General features: G+C 40.5%; 1 protein-coding gene across 2 annotated transcripts in view; it reads right to left on the bottom strand.

Annotated features, from left to right (window-relative positions):
• The window catches only part of RAB27B (RAB27B, member RAS oncogene family), a 206575-nt gene that overhangs the window by 7438 nt on the left and 175820 nt on the right, over window positions 1-23317 (bottom strand). For both annotated transcript variants that reach the window (XM_037902538.2, XM_037902539.2), the window contains 4 exons: window positions 7927-8098; window positions 6096-6181; window positions 3967-4070; window positions 1697-1820 (listed from right to left, as the gene is read on the bottom strand). In XM_037902538.2, the coding sequence (XP_037758466.1) occupies window positions 1697-1820; window positions 3967-4070; window positions 6096-6181; window positions 7927-8079 (467 nt within the window). In that variant the 5' untranslated portion in view covers window positions 8080-8098. The remainder of the gene's footprint in view (window positions 1-1696; window positions 1821-3966; window positions 4071-6095; window positions 6182-7926; window positions 8099-23317) is intronic.

The following is a 23317-nucleotide window of genomic DNA, read 5'->3' as shown; positions in this document are numbered from 1 at the left end:
GGGTCACTTTCGAGTGGAGTTGTTACATTCCATTTGGAGAGCAGCAATATGTACGAGTAGTTCAAATGATGCCTTTCAATGTGACTGAACTTGCATTTCATAACACTGATAATTCAGTGGCACCGCCCTATGATGGAATATTGAGTTACGCTATTCTTCACATTTTGCTATAATTAAAGTATACTATTTGCTCTTACTCCATTTGCTGTCCGAGATCCAGGATTGTCACGAGTAACAAACTGTCACTCTGACCACTTAGTTTCCTTAATAACCTTTGAGGGATTTTTTTTCAAAATACCTTTGACAAAAAAGTATCAGGGCAACTGGTTCTCCACGGTTTTGTAGACAAAACCTTAGAGATGAGGCATAGTATAATCCAGTTTTCCTTTACCAGGCCATCCTGTTCTAGGGGTTTTACAACTCAACTGCTTTTGATTAGAATTTCAGCCAGTTTACCTGATCGTGAAGTGAGCAATACTGATCTAAAATATGAACAATGCTTTTACAAAAAAAACCCAAGATAGGTACAACATTTGCTACTCCCCAGTTCTTTGAATTAGTGGCTATTTCAAAGAGATTGTCTATTTACGTGCACAGCTTAGCCTCTTCATTCTTAAATCTCAACCTGGAATTCAGAAGAATGCCCTCTAGTTCTGTTGCTTTTTCCAACAAGCAAAAAAGATCAATTTGCTCCAGTGCCTCCTCTTTTGACCCCTCAAATCTTTGTTAATACTCATTGATCCCCCCCAAATACTCTTATGCAAGTTGATGCAGCCCTTTCACTTCTCTGCAGTGTGCTTACTCAATTGACTAAGGACAATTCTTAGACTTTCTACTTCTGATGTATTGAAATAAGAATTTGTCTGATTGCTTGTTGTAGTCCCTCAGCTCGCCTCATCTTTTTTTTGGCTCAAATTCTCTGTGAATAGCCACATTAAGCCCTAGTGAATCAGATCAGGGAAAAAAGGATGCTTTTTGTTTTTTATTAATGAGACACAGTGCTATTTTCTGAGTTTAACAGGCAGTTCAAACAATGTAAGAGTTAGTTTTATTAAATGTTCATACTACGAATCCCCAAAATTCTAACCAAATTTTCTGTAATTAGAAGGAGGGCATTTCTTGTATTAAGCATTGCTCATTTAAAAAAAAAAGTGCAGGGCATGATCATGCAAAATATGACAATTCAGAATTGTCCAATAGAAAAGGAGCTGAGGACATCAGTGTGTTACACTCTCCACTTGTAAGATCCTGGGGTCACTAGGTGCAATAATGACAGCTAGAGCGTATTATCAGTCTCTTTAGCCATGCAGCCCTTCTCACAGTGAGTTTTAGGGCGTATGCTTTAGACATTTTTTGTCCTAGTTCTCAGGGCTAACCAGCTGAATTAGAATGTAGCTCTGTAGTAATTATATTTTGCTTAAGCATCAATATGCTGTAACACCATCTTCTACAGTGTTATCTAGCTTGTCAAACTTTGAAACATGTGGACCACTAATTTCAAAGTGTAACAGGGTGGGCAGCGCTGTAGAAGATTTTGCACATCAGACTAATTTCTATAGCATATCAACATCTGTAAATCTAACCAATCTAACTGGTTTCCCAAATTTCAAAGCTGCATGGTGGCAATTTAGGTTTTAAAAACATTACACTGATGTAGAGATCAGCTGAAGTGATTTTCCAATCACAATTTACTTACCCATATTTATCTGCAAGGTCTCTTGCTTGTCTCTCATTGACTTCCCTCTGATCTGATAAGTCAGCCTTGTTACCAAGTAATACTATATCGGGATTCTCACAATACGCATTGGCTTGCAATTGACCTAAAAAAAAAAAACAAACGAACAAACCTAGAGTAAAAAGTATTGAAATGCCACTATGGCTCAAGATTTAAAAAAGAATTCTTGTATCATATGGACTTTTTAGAATACATTGGCTCATTAAAGTAAATTTTCTACAGAGGAAAATGGAACAGATGTGATTAGGAATTTATTTCCAGTGAACTATTCATTTCACCTCCATACAGCCTAGAAAGGAGGAGAATCAAATGCAAAGGTGTATTCTACATAAAGTACTTCAGTCTATAAGTAATAGACATCAGTACATTTTGGTTAGTTTTTCTCTAGTACAGACAGAGATTTTCCTATTCAAAGAAACCCATTAGGAGAATCACAGAAACAAAGATCATTCCAAATGCTTTTCATAAGCAATTATTTAGAAATTTGAGGCCAAATCTTCAGTTGGGATAAGAGTATGTAGACCCACTGGTTTCACTGGAGCTAGAGAGAGAGTGTGAGTGTGAACAAAAATATTTAAGTAATTTCCTTACACTTATCTTTTCTTACCTCAAAAATTGGGGTAAGAAAAGATGAACAGCTGCAGTATAATTGAATATGTGGCAGAAATTTAGAGGAGCAGTGTGGCAAAGGAACCACTGAAGCAGATAGAGTCCAATGCATTAATTTTTCAGTAGCCAAATAGTGGACTGAAGTGGGAGTATGGCTATTGTTATATTTGTATTCCCATACTGCCTTTCACGGTGTTCTTGTACACACAGGCCAGTATACTCCCAACTAGCACACAGAAGTTAGTTTGCTAACAAATGGCAAATTTGAATTATACAGAACCTGAAATTAAGTCTGGTCATCTTTTGCATGTTGTTTTTTCCTCCAGTATAATAGCTTAACCAGTACTGGACAAGAATACACACACACACACACACACCCCACGCCTTTTAAACATTTTTATTTTAAATAGGGATGATCCATGCTCTCTAGCAATTTTGTTTTAACCCTTGCTTCAGGTTACCTCCCATATTTCTGCATCAGATATTCCTGCCTTGCAAAAGAAAACAAAAAACCCCCAACAAAAACACCACACACTATAAATCCCTCAGTTTCTTCTCAACTCTTCATTTTTTTAAATACGTTGGGTCCAAATCCTGGTCCTGCTCAAGTCAGTGGGCAACAGGCACAAGATGCAAGAAGTAACCATATTTTTCAAAATGTAGAATTATTTAAAAGTGGCATGTTTCTTGTTAAGATTCAGAGTAAGTATGGTCAGTTGTTAGGAGTTATGACCTCACGGCACTAACACTGCTTTTCAGGAGCCTTGAAGCTCAACCATAATAAAACCTCCTAGATAGGCAGGAAAGGATTATCCTATTTTAGGGATAGGAAAAATGAGGCACAAAAGTTCAGTGACATGACCATGGTCACAAGTAAATCAGTATCAGAACTAGGAGTAGAAGTGTGAACTCCTTTAGTGTCACCTCACTCAACTGTATTCTAGACAGCATACAATGCTGCCTCTTGGATGTTTCTAGAACTAGATTTCTTAATAGGTTAAACCAAATGCGAAGCAAGAAGCTATTGAAATATACCTAAAATACACATATTTCTCATTTTTGTTTGGTAGGCTGTGTTTAAAATCTGATGAAACATCTAACCAAACCTTAGGCACTGTACCGTATTAAAGACCAATAAACATCCTTTATACAAATAAAAAATACAAGTAGAAAAATCAGGACAATGCCACACAGCCCAAACAGTGATAATACAAAAGGTAACAGTCCGTAACATCATACTAAGCACATATATGGTATGATTAATTTTATTTTACAAGTCCCAAAAACTGACCACCACAAACTCGTCTCAACCTCCAATCCATCCCAGAGAAGGCCAGAGGAATAGATGTGCTTTGCAGAATGCTCTGAAGGTTAACAAGTTTGTGTAATTTTCCAGAGCTGGGACTTCAGAGCCCACCTACTCAAGTCATAGGTTTATGGCCACCTGAAAAATACTGGACCACGCTTTGAAATTAACGTCACATAAATGAAGACCTTCAATATACAGTAACAACAACAACAACAAAAAAAACCACACAACACACACCAAAAAAACCACCACCCCCAAACACAAAAACAAGCTGCTAGCTATCGGATGCATGCAAGCTGTTTGTTTTACTTACTCATCCAGTTTCTGACATTTAAGAAGCTCTGTTGACTGGTGAGATCAAACATTAATAAAAAGCCCATGGCATCTCTGAAAAATGCTGTGGTGAGACTTCGAAATCTGAAGGAAGGAACAAATAAGCAGCTCTGTTAACACAGACGGACCTCTAAAATCACTAGGTAATGATTTTTAGTGCAGGACTTATGGGGGGGGGGGGGTTGAAACAAACAAACAAAAAACCAAAAAAACCAAAAACCACCAACCAACCATCAAAAGGGGAGATACAAAAAAAGCTTTAATGAATCTCTTTTGAAACAGGCAGTTTTTAGAAAAATCCAAACCCAGAGAAGTTGCACAATCAGCCAAGTGTTCTCATAATAGTCAAAAGCCCCTGGCCTTTCTTTTGGCTACATTTATCATAGCTATCAGTGAGCGTGTAATTTACCAGAGGATGCTTAGATGTGTGAGAACGTTACATTGTCAATGACCACCCTGCTAGTTCAAATTCTCTATCCTTTGGACTAGTCTAAAAATTAACATGTTGCTTGTTTAATCACAATGATACAGATGCACTGAGTTCATCCCTAATCACTGGGACACAAATCGGTTCAATTGATGAATACAAGAAGAGTATTGTGAGGAATCTTTTCCTTGATGGATAACCACCACCTAATATGGCAGATATGAAAGAAGTATCTGGCCATTTAATCATAGTTTAGAATAAAAACAGTTTACTGGGAAGCTCATCTACAGAGGCCCTGATTTACCTGTAGTTGACAATCTGAGCTCAATGAAACTTGTTTGGTCTTTGTGCATTCAGAGATAACACATTTTGCAGATTTTCCACAAAGCCATGGACCCAGCATCCAAAATATAGCCCCAGTTTGCTGCCACAGGACCACAAGCCAGAGTCTCAAATAAAATTAGGAAACCAAACACATTAAGAAAACAGAAAATGGAATTTGGTGCTCTGTCTTATGTACAGGAAGGTTTACCACATCACAAAAGCCACCACATAATCTGGTACATCTGTCAGTAGCAGATGTGGTAGATAAGATACCCCAGGGCACATGCATCAAAATTGAAACAAACTACTGCTGCAAAAGAGCCACACACTCATTAGGTTTCCCATGACAAGCTAGCTGCAAGAGTGCTACCATATGATCTCTTTTGTAGAAGTGATCCGGTATAAAAGGCATGGCTAAATGTGGTTGTCAAAGAGACAATGGGACAGATTCAAACCAGAAAAATGGGTGTGTCTTAATAGAGGCCAATTTTAATATAGCACCACAGTAAGTATGTTCGCTATCTACAAAAAGTATGAAGACAAGGTCCCTACCTTGAGGAACTTATAATTTAGACAGACAACACGGACTATGGACACAGGGATAGGTGCTTTAGCTGTGACATTTAGCATGTGTCCAGTTCCTCGTTTGCCAGTCATTTACTTTGTGACCTCTCTTAGGTTCTGTACCCTAGACCTCCCCTATGTGCTTCAGGAGGGCTTGAAAGAAAAACATGGAAACATGTTGGTTCAAACCAAAATTAGTCTTTCCAGGTGTAGATGCCACACAAAAAGATGACAAAGGCACAAACAATGCAGTTGCACTTCTTTTCTTCAGGTCTGATTCTGTTCTCCTATCCACTGAATTTTGCTATAAGCAATTTTCCTTCAGTGCTTTCAGGTTCCCTTTAGAAGTATGATGACAGCTTGTACTCATGGTTTCCCCTTCTCCATTTAATGAGCTGTTTCCTGCCTCAGTACTGTTTCCTGCTACCTCACTGATTTCCCCTGCCCCCTTTCCTGTCTCTAGGCACAGCCAATATTTAATCATCAAGAGTAGGCCAAGCTATATACTGTGTGCTAACAAATCACCATGAACTTTACTGCTCCGCCAGAGTAGCTAGGGGAGCTTACAAAAGAAGTGAACACAGTATTTCAGTATAACCACAGCAAAGCAGCAACAGTTTAAAATGATCCTTCGGGAACAAGTGGTGGATTTTCATTTGTTGTCAAAATCAAAATCTGAGACAGAAGACCAGTGTTTTTTCTGACTCACCTGAATAGGATACCTGTCTACATTTTAGAAAACATGCATATGATTCTGATTAACTGGATATGAGATGCCGAACTCTGTGCATTACCTTTCCTGCCCAGCGGTGTCCCAAAGCTGTAGATGAACCTTAAAGGCTTTTCCTGGAGATCCATTTGGTCCTCTGCTATTGTATATCTGACAAACACACAGAGTAGAATCAGCGTATTCTATAGTCAATAAAGAAGTCTTTTGCTTAATTTATGAATGTCTTTCCCATTACTAAAATTTCACCCTTAGCACATAGTGCTGTACTGAAACAAAAAAAATTCTTCAAAAACAAATGGAGAATAAGTTGGTTTATTAAATATAGCTTAAACTTGCTACAGAGAGTCACATTCACTAATATTCCACTTCAAAAGGGCCTCTTACAAAACAATATTTCAAAACGAGAAAACCAATACTGTCTTCTGAAGATGAATGGGGTATATTTAATATGGTCATTTAGACCCTGATTCTGCTCACCTCAGGATACAAATGTGCTGAAATCACCTCCTAGATTTCTTTAATATGGCCTGCTGTGCATTAAAGACCTGCTTTTTGCAAATGCTCCATTCTGGTTATGGTTAATGCTTCCAAAACACTTTGCAATGCTATGCAAGCACTTTACATACACTAGTGAATTTAGGCACTTCCCTTTGAGTTTGGCAAGTATTAACATCCAAGGTTCGAGAACTAGGAACAGAGCCCACATTTCCCGATTTCTGATCCTGTGATTTATGATGATTGCTATTGTGCTTCAAGCAAGCCAAGAGCATTCTTATCTGAAGACAGAAATTTTTTTGTGCAATAAAAAAATACTATCCATTTTTGTCAAGGTCTGTGGATATGCACAATAGTTGTGGTCTATAAAAACAGTAGCAATGAATGTTAGTATACACGAAAGGAGTCAGGTTGACAGCACAGAAGATTGTTATCTTCCATTTAATATTAAAGAACAAATGCACCACAGTACAAGCTAGCCCACACTGTTCTACAAGTGTGGAATTGTAGCCTGAAAGGGCCACCTATAGAGGCATGAGGATAGTTCAATCTACAGCCACATTACCAAAGTGAGTCAAAGAAGTCAATCGTTTGTGCTATAGACACCTTGGGAGGCAGTATTTAGTTTGGAGTCGGCAACCTTTGGCACGTGGCCTATCAGGGAAGTCTGCTGGTGGGTCACAAGACATTTTGTTTACGTTGACCATCTGCAGGCACGGCCCCCCGCAACTCCCAGTGGCTGCAGTTCATCACTCCCGGCCAATGGGAGCTGCAGGAACATGCTGGCCACTACTTCCCGCAGCTCCCATTGGCTGGGAATGGCGAACCGTGGCCACTGGAAGCTGTGGGGGCGGAGGGGAGTCATGCCTCTGGACGGTCAACATAAACAAAACGTCTTGTGGCCCACCAGCGGATTTCCCTGATGGGTTGTGTGCTGAAGGTTGCTAACCTCTGATCTAGTTGACTGAGCATTGGGAAGGAGCATGAAGACATGGGTTCTACTTCCAGTTCAACCATTTACCTGGCGTGTGATCTTGGGCAAGACACTATCGCTGTGCCTCTTTCTGTCATGTTATCTCTTCAGGCTGCAAACTAATTTGTGGCAGAGGCTGTCTCTGTAATGAGTCTGTACATCAGCTAGCACCGTGGGCCCCGCTGGAGGCCTTTGGTGCTAATGGAATGTAAATACATAATACCCCACTAGGACACCAGGCAGCCATCTGAAGGCAACAACTTCTACCCCACTCCCTTCTATTTTTGACTGGATGCAAGTAGAAAAGGCATTCTCAACACACCTTAAACCTTTCAGTAAGAGGAACCGTATATATTTACGTAAAACATGTTCTCAACGCTATTGGAAACTGGAAGAAGTGAAGACATTGATGACTTGAGAAACTTACCACACGTTTTTCCCGAAAGTCTATTCCTACTGTTGTGATGAATTTTGGGTTGAATTTGTTGTCTGTGTATCTGTAAAGAAACGTTGTCTTCCCAACCCCAGAATCCCCCAGGGCCAGGAGTTTGATCAGATAGTCATAGTCCCCATCAGTCATAGTGCTGATTTTTATGAACCTGCAGAGAGAGGAAGAACTGGTTTTAAAACAAACAGTGATAAACATAAGAACAGCCAGACTGAGTCTGACCAATGGTCCGACTACCCCAGTATCTTATCTCTGACAGTGGCCAATGCCAGATGCTTCAGAGGGAAAAGAACAGATCAAGGCAACTTTGAGTGATCCATTCCCTGTTGTCTAGTCCCAGCTTCTGACAGTCAGAAAATTAGGGACTCCCAGAACTTGGGGTTGCATCCCTGACCATCTTGGCTAATAGCCACTGATGGACCTATCTTCTATGAAGTTGTCTAATTCTCTAAAGCCAAAAGTATAACTGGGTTCAACAATGAATTCTTAGTATGCTTAATTTTAAAACAACTTTTGTTCATTTGACTGAATTAAATTGCTATTGTCTGTATTCAAGACTGTCTGCTAAAAATGTTTACACAGGAAGAGAGTAGAGGAAGGAAGGAAGGAAGCCTATATAGTTTTAGATTTTAGCCCATGTAACACGAGAACTCAAATGCTAGTTTGAAAGTTTTAGGGCATGGCCAAGCCTAGTCTAAATTTCAATCTTGTGAGTTGGTGGAGGCTGGGACAAAATTTCAATTACACTTTCAAATGCCTCAATAGAGTCAGAATTTAAAGGCCAAAAGGACCACCGCATCATCTGCTCGAACCTCCTATATTTCACAGGCCACCACCCCTACACAGCACCCGCACATTAAACCCATCAACCAAAATTATACCAGCCCACAAGAGACTAAACCAGCAGTTCTCAAACAGTGCGTCGGGAGCCCAAAGTGGGTCGCGATCCCATTTTAATGGGGTCACCAGGGTTGGCTTAGACTTGCTGAGCAGCAAGGCTCAGGTTACAGGCCCCCTGCCTCAGGCTGAAGCCCTTGGGCTTTGGCCCCTCCCTCCCACACCCACCCACACACCCACCCAGGGTGGTGGGGCTCAGCCTCTGGTCCCCTCCTGCACCCGGGGCCGTGTGGTAATTTTTGTCGTCAGAAGGGGGTCGCAGTGCAAGGAAGTCTAAGAACTACTGGACTAGATGATCATGTGCCACAGACACATGAATAGGAGGTACCTTTCTGGTACCCACAGGATAACACCAAAACTCAGGGATACAACCTTCTCATCAACCCATTATTTTACTGTAAATTAAAAGAAAAAAGGTAATGCGGATGTAGTTGCACGTTCTTTAAATTCCTCTAATCTGATAGACAATAATAATCCTATTAATTGTTCAACGGATACGCCATCTGTACTCAATTTTCACACTGAAGAAGCTACCACCCACTAAGGTTTACATGGTTTAAAAATCACCAATGCTGTAGGAAAGTCACAGATGACACAAATTATAAGTCTTCTTCACATGACTTAGAATATAATTGTTTAACAGAGGAAAATAGAATTGTCTTCTCTTGTTGATTTGGTATGTAATAGGCCTTCCAGGCTAAAATCAAAACATTCTGGATTGTTATATTATTCCTACAAATGGCTTTGTAAACTCCTCTGTATTGTACAAGTTGTGTGCCCTGTTCTACAGATGCTTCACGGGAGGGGGTGTGTTGTGTGTGTGAAAATCCATCTTAGCTTAAAACACAAAGGTAAATTGGTTTTTGTTTTCCAGGTACAAGAAATGTGCATCTTCAAGATCAAAGGAGACGGTCAACAGGGAAAAAAGACTCCATCTCAGAGCTCAACTGCTGTACGTGATCAGATGGCACTATCAGTGCTAGATTTACGTACATTAGGTAGGAGGTGGTCTATTTTGCTACTCCATGGATTCAAGTTGAAGTTTCAGTAAGCAATTGTCCAAAAGGTCACTACTAAATGCAAGAACATGTCTAAAGCCAAGTTTACTCTTTGGCATGGTTATATGGACAGAATGTGCCTGTCATGTAGATTTTAAGTGGTGTATACTAGAAATGGGTGAAATTTTTAGGATGAAGTTTTTTTAAAACCTTAAAAAAAAAAAATACAGATTTGGGTAAACCAAAGTATTTCTTGGATTTGTGTTGAATTCACCAAACAGTTCTGGCTGATTAAAAAAAAAGGGGGGGGGGGGCATAAAAAATGTCAAAATATTTCATTTCAAAATGACATTCCATTTTGGAATTTGGCCAGTATAAAAGCCAAGAAGCACCCTAAAATGACCAAATCAAAATGCAACACCTGAACAGTTTCACTTCATTCAAAATGAATTTTTTCCCCTCAAGTTTTTAAACTTGAGCAGAAAAAAAAAAAAGATTTTGGTTTAAAGTGAATCAAATGTTTTTAGGATATTTTTTGGTTCAATCCCTGTGACCGAGTCCCAGGGAGCCTCACTGAGGCTACTCAGTTAGGGCGAACTGCAAAGAATGGGGCAGATAATCCCCAAAACTGGTGAATATTACAATACTTAGATTTGCCAAGCTAGCACACAAGGGCTTCTATAATACCTTACTGGTTACCCAGAAGCCACCAACACAGTTCCATTAAAGTATCCCAGCCTTAGGCCCCCACTCAGACACCCAAGTCAAATGAGGAGGATTACTGAAAATCTTATTCATTAACCTGGGAGGTTAATGGGATTGGTAGAACTTTTTTATATGATGAATATTTCAGATCTTACCCAAATACACACTTACAGCCAATTCTTATTAACTAAACTAAAATGTATTAAAAAAGGAGAGAGAGAGAGACAGACACAGACACACCCACACAGAGAGAGAATTGGTTAAAAGATCAATATACATACAGACATGAGATCATATTCAAAGTAGAGATGGTGAGCTTTGTAGTTGCAAAAAATTTTCAGAATTAGTCCATAGGTTATAGTCCAATGTCCATATCCAGGGTGATCCAGTTAGGACTGGAGATCTCAGTCTTGTGACTTAAGCTTCCCCTGCATGAAGCATCAAGCAGATCTGACATAAAAAGGATCAGGACCCAAAGGTTTTTATACAGTTCCAGGCCTTCTCTTGACAGGTCGGAGTCCTTAGGCGAACAATAGGCAATCATGAAGACTTTGAAGTAGATCTGTTTCCGAAGCATCACTGGTAATTAGCTACACGGATTAACATAACGCAATTGCCTGTTTTTCCACCATCCACAGGTGATTTGCTATACATTTCAAAGAGCTGAATACTCTGTTTACAGTTCATTTAAAACGTCTTTCTGATCTCTGAATTAACAGAATACAGCACAGACAGGGACTGTTTGATTACACTGTTAACCTCTAACAGCATATATGTAAACACACAAAAACACAATCATCATCTACCAAAATGTCCCTAAGGGTTGAATCTGGGTCACTTAGCCTGCAAAGCTGCTTAACCCTTTCTGGCCATGCGTCACACTTTGTACAAGATTCATTGCAATTATATAACAGTGGTAGCAACAATGATTTGCATGGTCATACTCTATTCAAACAACATCACTGTACCCAAACAGAAATATTTCACTCAGCTCGACTCCCTACCTTCCCTCTTCTCCCTCTATGTTCCCCTGCCAAAAAACAAAAAATAACAATTAAACCCAACAGTATCAATAAGGTTTTAGTTTAAGGTCGTAGTTGGGAATGGGATGAGGAAGGTCATAGGTTACAATATGTTCAGGTACTTACTCGCTTAGGGTGCGTGTACATCCGGATGCCTCCACTGAGTAGTTGTTTGTTTGTTTTTTTTCAAATATGGTGAATTATTCATATATTGAAGGTAAGTAAGAATTTTGCATAGACTCCAAATACGTAATGTTAACACAAAACCAACTACCATTTATAACATTAAATTCTGAGCATTTAAATGGTTTCTATGTCTAAAGAGAACAATGGACCAGATCTATGGAAGCGGCATCATCATACACCTCTACTACAAATATTTAAATCAAGTTATAGAGGATAGCACAGATTCATGCAAAGAGTGAGAAACATTGAACATGATCTGCCAGGCCTGTTTGGCTTGCACTGAGCATATGCTCTTAGAACTAAATAGCTGCAATAGTAACACTTCTGAGAGACTTCCTTTGCCCCACACAACAGCTGTCTAATCTTATTACTTACACAGCAGGGCCTTTGCAGGTTGTCAGAGTTTATTTGGGGAACCTAAATACAGCTTCAATAGAGAGGAAAGGATGGTTGCCAAGCCACATCCATTTGTGACAAGGCGTATTTTATTTCACTTCTGTCCCTTCATTATCGTCCAAACCAGGACAGGAACTACAGTATGCCAGGAATCATCATCATGAAAGTAGTACAGTAAAACTCTAAGTACTGTGTGTACTAGCTTTATACATCTTTAGTTATAGCATTTGAGGTCAATATCAAAAATACTGATGGAGCTGACTGATTCTCCTCTTCTTTTCATAGATTCCATGCCCAGAAGGGACCTCTGTGATTGTCTAGTCCGACTTTCTGTATAACAGGTCATAGAACTTTCCCCAAAATAATTCCTAGAACATCTCTTTCCAAAAAACATCCAAATCTTGATTTAAGAAATTGCCATGATGGAGAATCCACCCTGATCCTTGGAAAATTGTTCCTAAGGTTAAATTTCTTATCCATCAAGGGCAGAAACTGCCCTTTTGCTTTCTTTGCAGTAACTGGAGTTGCTGGCCTGGTTGACCAGAACTTGGAGGTATGTTACCTCATCATACTTCTCCCTGCCACTTTTATTTATTCAGTTACTCCCTCTCCTTATGCTGATGGCGACCTCACTACCAGGAACTCTCCCCCCAAGCAATAGGGAAAGATGCAGCACCTGGTGCCATTGGTTCCTGCCTAAACAATTCAGATACACACTACAAGGTCGAACATCTTTCTGTACTGATGGATAACCACAGCAGGTCCTGGGCAGCAGGACACTGCGTGGTGAAAGCATGAGAGTGGTATGCAAAGATCAAGTGCCATTTATTAGTAACCATGGCTCTTACTGGTTTGGAAAAAAGAGATGATCATGGTTCTTAACAGTAGTTCTGACCAACCGGGGTCCCAACTAGCCCTCTGTTGTGGATAATTTGCAGGATGCAAGCCCAGAGAGTCCTCCAACCAGACAGGGAACTCTTAATTGGTCAATACTACTCTAGCGTATGTGCCTGACAGCTAAAAAACTGCATTTTTGCAAGATGGGGAACATGTTCACCATCTGTTTTTGCAAAGAAGCACTCATGAAATTTAGACGACATTGGCTATTGTCCCAAATCTGACCAAAAATAATAATAATAAATTTAAATTAGGATCAACTTCAAATTTGAGGCACCATAGTTTAGCAGTGAAAACGGGTGAATTGAGATTCAGTGGACCTGGATTTCATTCTAAGTTCTGCTGAGGACCGGTTGCATTATCTTGGGTATTTAAAGCAACAGGGAAGCTATCCATAACAATGTTCCTCAGCTCAAAGGTTATGACCCCCAGGGGTCCCAAAAGGCAAGCGGGGAGGAGGGGTCACGAGGCACTGAAAATTCTATTACAATCTAAAGCAGAGAAAATCTTGTTCTGCATTCCCTGTGATATGCTCCATCAACCTCTCAAACACACACATGAATTATATGTTTTATTTTACTTTTATAGTAAATGCAATGTGGTCATGTTTTGTTTGTGTTTTTTTTACTTTAAAATCAGGTTGGCAATCCCTTAAGAGGTTGAAACACTGATCAATAAAAGAGAGATAACAATGCTTACCTACTTTTGTAAAATGCCTTGAGATCATGAGATGAATGAGACTATGTATGTGCAAGCCATTTTACACTGCCTCTCAATCTTAGTACTCCTCATAAGCAAAAGTGTTTGCTTCCTTATGAATAGGGTCTAATGAATCCTTAGTGTAGAAGAGGTTCTATTCTATTCAAATTCTTGTATTGTGTGCATCACCAAGGCATCTGAACTGGATTCCCTGGGTCAAATTCTGCTCTCAGATACTCCTATTTGCACCAGTGTAATTCCAGTAGTTTCAATAAGAACAGAATCTATCCCCCTTGGTGCATGAATAAAGAAGAAGTGCCAGCTTGCTTTAACTAACAAATTTTGATTAACCTGAAATTTGTTTTCATTTGTTATCTGTATCGCTGAGAGAGCTTCCCAAATACAGTTTCACCTACATACATGCTCTTTGACAAATACGAAGCAGCCCAGCGACTGCAAGAGGCTATTTGGCATCTTCTGACTTGGGAAAGATCAAAAGAATTTAAAAAAAAAAGTCTAGCAGCATCAGCTTTTGTGACAGTCTATTCACAGACAGCTTGGTGTCTCCTTTGTTCTGTACACTGCACAGAGAGGACAGAAAATTCACTGGATCATTCTAGTTCAACAAGCCAATTGCATGACAAGAGATTCCACATAGAGTTTCTCTCATCCAGCATGTATGTCAAAATATGGAGCAAAATTACATGGCCTGAAGTATTGTTCTTTACAGCCATAATCTCATGTGACCCATTAGATAAAGCAAAGAAAGACAGGCATCTTGGGAGTAGCCATTATTCGTTCACAATCTCAAGCAGAGGTTGTGTGTACTCTACACTTACTGTGGTGCTTGTCCTCCACTATTCTGAGTCACTTATTAGAGTCTCATAAGCCCACTTTGGCCTTGGCTAACAGAGCTGAATCTTAGATCAGACAGAATAGAGCACTGAAAACCATCTATCTATCTATAAACTCAGCATTAGTCCCGAGCTTCATGTTGCTTGAAAGCTGTGTTTTACATTTCTCTACCAAATAAAAAGGTTTCAGTGTACAAAGTGAATGGTCAAATGTACACAGATGGAACTACAACTTACTACTCCGGGTTCGCAAAACAAACAGGAGTACTTGTGGCACCTTAGAGACTAACAAATTTATTAGAGCATAAGCTTTCGTGGGCTACAGCCCACTTCATCGGATGCATAGAATGGAACATATAGTAAGAAGATTTTATATACACACACACACACACACATAAGTTGGAAGTTACCATACAAACTGTGAGAGGTTAATTAGTTAAGCTGAGCTCATTTGTCAGAATGCATTGGATCTACAGGTGTTGGACAAAAGAAAGATACTACCAGATTAGTAAAGTGGGAGTGAAAACTAAATTTATGGTCTACTGACATGAGTGCATATGGGAGACCACTACCAATGGCATCAGGTCATCTCCACTCGGGAAGTCTACTGATAAGCACACTAGAGGTTGTGTTGATTGAAGGCACAGGTGCTATAAAAGCCAGAGGGGAAAAAACCTCAATAGCTCTAGTCCTAACAATAAGAAAACTGAGCAGCCACCATCCACAGTCACATGAAGGAAAAGGACTGGCTGAGTGCAGAGTTAATAGCCAATCTACTATGAATCTCTGTAGACAAAGAGGCAACATGATCATTTGTCCAATATATTACTGTTTTGCTTTTTTCACATTTTAAAACAGGAGCCACTGGGCTAAATTCATCCCTGCTACAGGTAGAAGTTTCCTCCTGAAGTTAACGTATCTTAAATCAGGCAGCTTGATTAGCTGTTTGATGGGGAGTTTTACACCTTCTTCTGAAGCATGGATTATCCAGTCTCCAATGACTCACAGGCTAGATTGCCCTACTTCTATCACATGTCCAAAGGCTATTTTAAACACACCATCAACGCTTGTATTGCTTGCTGTGCTAATTAAAATCTTATGGCATTGAAGTTTTCCATATCCCAGACCAATAGCAGTCCTTGCATTCCTTGATTAGAAGTATTCAAGATTTGTCCTGAATAATTGTGCATTTTTTAAAAGTTGCTTTAAACTTGTAAATTCAGTCCCTACACCACCAACTTTAAAGTAAAGTACTTAAATGTATTCAATTTAGCCCACTATATTTTACAAATCCACTTTGGTTTGCCTCTACAATTGCACTATTAAGTGTATTTATGTTGAGTGCACTCAGAACAAGGAATGTTTTACTTTGGTTTACGTGCATGGTTTGTGTTTTGATATTACAGAGTATAAACAACCTAATGGATTGTCTCTTATGAGAAGAGTCTTCTCTAAGAGTTGCCTGCCAATAATTTTATAACCTCAACAGCAGTGCTAGATGACACCGAAGGTCACACATATTCAATGGGTGCACTTGGATGATTATTTTTTTCCTAAACTAAAAACATCAGAAAAAGTGAGTTTTTTACGCTGACCAGTATTTAGAGAGAAGTGATAAATAGTAGGTCTCCACTGGTCATTTGTGAGTAACTTGGAAGAGGCGTGGCCTTATGTCCGAATCGTGATTCCTGAATCATGTCTCCCGGACCTGTGATAAATGAGTGCGGTACACATGGGATAGTACAACTCTATTGTATAATGGAACTTTGTCTATTGCAGAGACCAAATACAAGAACCACATCATTTTAACCTCATTGAGCTCATTCTAGTACCGCCAGCAGCAGTGTATAGTGTTAGAACTGTGCAGCACTTAAAACCCATGGCTACGAGAGCCACGTCACTAACGCACCCATATTTCCACTTATTCCTTTGCGGATTCCCTCCTCAACCCTTCTCTCTTTCATTCACACAAGAGAAGGTCAACAAGATCCACTGTAACTTCCTCCAGCTCCTTCCCGGACACTGACAGGGTTCTTGGGTGCTCTGTTCCTCTATTGCAGCATTTCTCAGACCAGCCTCTCTGGTTTTCCTAACACCTCTCTAATTGCTCCTTCAACATCTCCTTCCCTACTCCATTCAGTGAGACCTTGCCTGCCCTTCCTCCCTCAAAAAAACTTTAACGCTTCCCTTACATCCTGTCTAGCTATCTCATTTGCTCACACAGCTTCCAAGAAGCACCTAAATACAAATGACTCACAACTCCACTTTTTACTCCTCACCAGTGCAGATCCGATTTAAAAATCAAATTGATGTAAATCATTATTTAAATCACTAGTCAGGAAGACTTGATTTAATCATGGTTTTCTACATAAAAGTGCATTCTTGGTGGTTGTTATAACCTCAATACATATTCTTCACAACTCAGAGATAGATGTAGGTTTCATTTTTAGAAGGTACACACTATACATTTTTAAAGTTATTTTGAAAACTTTTCAGATTAGTTTTACAGCTATATCAGAAAATGAATGATTGTTTGGTTATTTCATTTACCAAAACGTAAATGAAACATATTTATGAAGTCATTGGGAGGTGAACTATCTCCAGTTCAACAGGTTAATCATTAACATTTGGAGGATTTTCTTGCCATGCTGTATTAGGAGGAGAATATCACCAGACAGATGTTGTTTTAGTTAAATAAAACAATGTTAAATATTCTGAATTTTTTTCTACAACAGCAAACATATAATATTTTAACAAAACAAGCATACGTCCCTTGCTTCTCACATTTATCTCCAGACTTCTTCTCCTTGTCCAGATCTATTACACCCTCAACAATCTTCATTGAACTTTTTGAAACTTTTCACTTTGAGAGAGGGGTAAGGGATTGACACCATGTACACAAATTTGCAGAGGGACAATAGAGTTGAGGTCTGTTATTTTGCATCTCTATACATTATTTATTTAAAAACATTTTTGCTGTTAACAAGCATGCTACCTCTGGAGACACAAATCTACAGTTTGAGAATGGCAAAACTAAGCATCTGTGATGGTATCTTCTAGACTGAGCACTGAGTCCCATTGAGTAGATAGAAAGATTGACCTAAATAAACTATACCGAAGCCTGTGGAATCCCATAAGATTGGGTCCCTAATCCATGAACTATTGAAACTCATTTACAAAACTTTTCTTAAACATTACATGAATATACTGTCTCATACTATGGAATTATGAATCTGTATTCCATGATAAGATACATAATAGCTCAAAGATATCTAAATTAAAACTATATTTAGATTTTTTTTTTTTGAGGAAAAAAACTAACAAGTTTGATTTTAAATATCATTGATTTTTATCCACCTTGCTCCTCACCAAGCAACCTCTCCTTCTAGCCAATTCCGTCTCTCAGCCTGTCACCCTGACATCTCCTCCCAGATGGCACACTGTCAATTAAAAAAATTTAACATGCCTCAAACTGACCCCCTTACCTTTCCTTCAAAGCCCTCCTGTTAATCAGGCCAATAACTAGGGAGGGATGCATGTGTCATTTTTGACACTCTTAATCTTCTCCCCTTCCCCCCCCCCCCCCCCCCCCCCCGCCCCCGCCACCACACTCAGACTAAGTCTAATTCAAAGGGAGGGGGGGTCAGGGATATCAGATCTTTTCTTTCTGTACAGACAGCTAAGGCTCTCATCCAGCCCATCATCTTCTCCTGGACTTGATTACTGATTATTTTTCTCTAATATTCTCTAACTGTAGCGTGGCAGATAATTGAAAATCTGCCATCAGATATTCTAGAGTATCTGCATTTGATTATGATTACTTATGGTGCATAGATGTCAATTGAATATTTTGGAGGTTGGGCTATGAAAATTGTAAGTGGGAGGGTATTTTCTCCTTTTATGCACAGATGCGTAGTAGAAGCAGAGTGCCTTTTCAAATATCTGTTTCAATGCATGGTTAACATGCCCTGTGGTACTTTTGCCACATTGAAGAAATTGGTGTCTTGATTAATTTGTGAATGCTAGTCTGTCAAAGTGCTTTCTGATCCCAATGCTCCACAGAAAATTTGAAACAAAGACGAATCATACCATACAATTTAGGTGAAAGGGGTCTGAGTCTGCTCTAACCCCTTTCACCTAAAGGGGGGGGGGGGAAGGGGTGTTGCAAGGTTATTTTAGGGGGGTTGTGGTACTACTATTCTTACTTCTACGCTGCTGCTGGCAGAGGCTCTGCCTTCAGAGCTGGGCTTCCGGCCAGCCGCGGCCACTCTCCAGCTGCTCAGCTCTGAAGGCAGCACCACCAGTAAGAGTAGCAGTACCACAACCCCCCTACAATAGGGTAGCATGGTATGGTATGCCACCCAGCTCTGAAGTCAGCACATAATGGCTATACTGCGACCCCCCCAAAAATAAGCTTGTGACCCTCCCCCACAACTCCTTTTTGGGTCAGGACCCCCAATTTGAGAAATGCTGGTCTCCCCCCATGACATCCGCATAGTATAGGGTAAAAGCAAACAAAAGACCAGATTTCACAGTCCACGACACGTTTTTCCATGGCTGTGAATTTGGTAGGGCCCTATACATGCTCCTCATTACCTTTTCCACCCTCCTCTCCTTTTGCATTGCTTCCATGACTTAGCCTCTATACAGCAGCAATTTTCCCCTTCCCCCAAATCCTAGAACAAACATGATCTCTGCCAACCATCACTCTTCTTGCATGTTGCATCCTTTCCTCCCACCCTTTTTCAGTCTTATCTACTCAGATTAAGCTATTCAGCTAAGGAACGGTCTTGTACAGCATTTGTACAGCAAGTAGCCTGAATCCTGCTGGGCACTCTAGGTACTACTGTCATGAAAATACAACATGCAATTTCAGGGCACTGAATCTGAAACACTTCCTAGAATAAAACTGCACTGTTTAAACAACATAACTTGGTGCCATGCTGAGCTGAAAAAAAACAAACAGGACAAGTACTACCAACTGTCAGCAAACTCATTAATGGTTCTAGTGTTCCTTGAAGTAACCCATTTCTTTGGCTTTGCTATAATTAAGGTTAAGATTTTGTCACAGGTATTTTCAGTAAAAGTCAGGGACGGTCACAGGCAACAAAAATAAATTAATGGAAGCCAGCGACCTGTCCCTGACCTTTATTAAAAATACCCCAGGATAAGGGGGGGTGGGGAAGATACTATTAGTTGTGGGTTCACTGCCCCCCCCCCCCAGCTCCAGCCCCATCACTCAGGTGGGGGCTGAAGCCAAAGTAGTCACAGAATCTGTGACCTCCATGACAAAATCATATCTTTAGCTACAGCCATAAGGCTCCTCTCTCTGTAGTGAGAGAAGGCAGCCTTCAATCAACTATATTTTCTGGATGAACCAGACTGTCCCCTAGTGCACTGCACAGGATTAAGGCAGGTGCCCCATATTGCTGCTTTTCTATACAAGGAGGGAATGAGGTGCGGGGAGGAAGACTTACCAATTTGTCGTCTTCTTTAATATATATGTACAGCCTTAATTGGATTACTCCTACCCTCATCCCAGAAGCTGCCAAGAACCAAATAGTAAACAACACCTGGTATCTCAGAGACTTTGAAAACAAATTTTTATGTAATAAATAAAATGTATTTATCAGATTTGCTGTTGGTCACTTTTTCCCCCGTTAACTGGGATGTGTGTGAAGACAGGATCTCTTAATGTTCAACCCCTGCAGTAGTTATTTGTGATGTCACTAAGCAGAGAGTATCCGTAGAACAGCAAGAAAAAATGAGCTCTTTAAAAACAAGAGATCTTGTGTTTGTCATTAGTGGGAGATCGGGGAAGAGCTGCACAAACAAGAATCTTCTGCATAAACACGATTGGCTCTTAAGAGAGCAGGATAAATTCCCACAGACATATGGGTACAGGGCACTAAGTGTGCTAGTGGGAGACTATCCCTTGTGGGGGAGTGACATTGGCAACACTGCTGGGGTTCTACCAAGGATGGCAGCCTTAAGCTCCAGCAAAGGCACCATGGGAAACAATGCATGAAAGACTGCCCTGGAGATGCACGTCTCAACGGTTTTGCTATAGTATCCATCACTTCAGTATCCAAAGTTAGTATTTCCTGGTCATACTAAGCTGGCCTGCTCTGGGAACTACACTAGCCAGCTCTACACTCTGCTGGAGTGGGGCTTGTGGAAATTTGCACTGCTGTGCCCCGATTCCCAGTGGACTTTCTTCTGCCTTGGGCCCAGAGCCTGGCCTCCTCTAACACCACCAGGACTTCACCCCTGCCCCCTCTTTTTTATAATCTCTGTAACATGTACAATAGCAGCAGCTGAAACAAATTTTATGCACAAAGAAAACAACAGTGAAATTACTCCCACAAAAGCACAATGCATGTAGCAGCATTAAGGAAAGTCAAACCGACAAATTATATCAACTCAACTATATCAATTATATCAACTGTGAGAGTCAGCCACATACATATCCTCAACCTTTCATTTATTTGCTCAGGCTCTTGGCGTTTTTAGGAGGGTTCCCATTTAAAAAGATATCTCCAAAATTTTACCCTGCTCTCTTGCCTTCAGTCATCAGCTTTACCATGACATGCATGTTTCAGAGATGAAATGTGTAGTTGCACTACATGTAGGTCTGAAAATCCCAGCCAACGGTAATTTTGGAAATTACTTGTGGCTCCATCTAGCGATTGAAATAAACAGGACCTGGGAGAGGTCAGATTTAGAAGGATTAGAGACTGTTTATGCAAACATCCTCCCTAGAGCAAGTCTCTCAGAGGACTTGTCTTGGATTCCCCTTGCCAAACAAACTGATAGAAAACAAAGTATTATTGAGAATTCTCCTCCACTCTTCCCATTCAGAAGCAGGAGAATTAACTCCTTAAAAAGAAAAAAAAAAGTCATGGAAGGCTATTGCTGGAGTTGATCATCGTATTTGCTTCTGAAATTACATCAAATTATTTCTTCCTCCCCACCACAAGTTAATTTAAAACTCTGCAAAATACAGAGAATTGGAAAATTCCATATAGCATGCACAATAGTTATTCTTTATGCTCCACTCAATGATACAACAAGCAACTTTCCAGATTCTATACCAGTCTTCCTCTAAGTCAGAGATGGGCAAACTGCAGCCCGCAGGATCATCCTGCCCGGCCCTTGAGCTACCAGCCGGGGAAGCTAGCCCCTGCCCCTCCCCTGCTGTTCCCCCTCCCCCGCAGCCTCAGCTCGCTGCACCGCCAGTGCTCTGGCCCACTGCTCCTGCAGGGCAGCGTGATGCTGAGCTCCTGCCCCTCTGAGCGGCATGGTAAGGGGGCAGGGAGTTCCGGGGTGGGCAGTCAGGGAACAGAGGGAAGTTGGACGGGGTGGAGGTTCAGTGGGGGGGGGGGGTGTCAGGCTGTTCGGGTAGACACAGCCTTCCCTACCTGGCCCCCATACAGTTTCACAACCCCAGTGTGGCCCTGAGGCCAAAAAGTTTGCCCACCCCTGCTGTAAGTGAAGATTTAGGCATGGATTTCAGTTTTCAGACACCTTGGCAAAGGTATTTCCCTACCTTTCTATCACTGAAGTACGTACGTACATACCTTACCACAAACCAGATCCTAGAAAATGAGCGTAACCAACTGCCACTAGGATTGTCCCATAAGAGACCTTTGATCATCATTCAAAAAAAAAGTCTTAGTGCCCAGTCTAGGATTAAGTCTCAAGATGGAGTTCTGAGTAGCATATGTAAGAACCTGGACTTTAGATGTAGCCCAAACTTCATTCTTAGTTCAGAATGAAAATACTTTAAAGAAAAAAAAAGGAGCACTGAACCCCCCCCCCCAAGAGAGTTTTCTCTTCCTCATTTGGGGCAGGTTTCCCCAAGAAAAGATAGAGGGTGAGATCACGGTTGCAAAACAGGATGAGGGTGCAGAAGCCAGATTTTAAGAGTTTGAGTTACCCATTGATGGCCTCAGGGCTGCTTCCTGAAAAGGGGAATAAGCAATAGATGCTCAAGACAAAACCTTTTCCACCAATCATACCAAGTTCACACTGCTTCATCTGGAATTGTGTGGCAAACCCCACAAAATAAAATTGAAAACTTTTGCGATGAACCAACACCTTCATCCTTTCTGAAGGAATACTCAACCTGCTGGAACTGAACAAGCATCAAATTAGTGTGGGAATCACAATCACGGTCCCTTCTCCCACATAAAGAAGAAAACCACACACACTCACACTCTCTCTCTCTCCCCCCCGCCCTCTCCCTCTCCCTCTCCCCACCCCCTACACTAGAGCACTCTCAATCCAATTATGTCATTCTGGTGCCTGTCAATCTGAAAAGTGAAATGAATCTCTTGTCATTTTTCAAGCTCAGAGAAGACAAAAATAAGTCCTAGCAGTACCAAGCAGTAAGTTTGGTTCACTGGGCAGCACTGGGGACCTTGGAGGGCAGAAATTCAGTACATGTATGCACCACTGAAATCAAATAGGCTTCCGCATGTGAAAAGCTTTTTACAAACAAAAGCATAGACTTATCACTCCTTCTGAGTTAATAAGCCAAGATGTTATTTGTAACACAGATACAGATGTATGTACAGTCAATTGAAAGTATCCCTTTAACACAACATACCATCAACATTTAGAAGTTTGAATGCACTTTCTTTGACAGCTCATCAACAACAAAAAGATAGACACTCTAAAGTACACCTTGTATTCAATTTCTTTCAACACATGC

Source organism: Chelonia mydas, chromosome 5, assembly GCF_015237465.2.
Source record: "Chelonia mydas isolate rCheMyd1 chromosome 5, rCheMyd1.pri.v2, whole genome shotgun sequence".
Lineage (NCBI taxonomy): Eukaryota > Metazoa > Chordata > Testudines > Cheloniidae > Chelonia > Chelonia mydas.
Note: the sequence above shows the minus strand (reverse complement) of the source record. Positions and strands in the feature narration are given on the sequence as shown.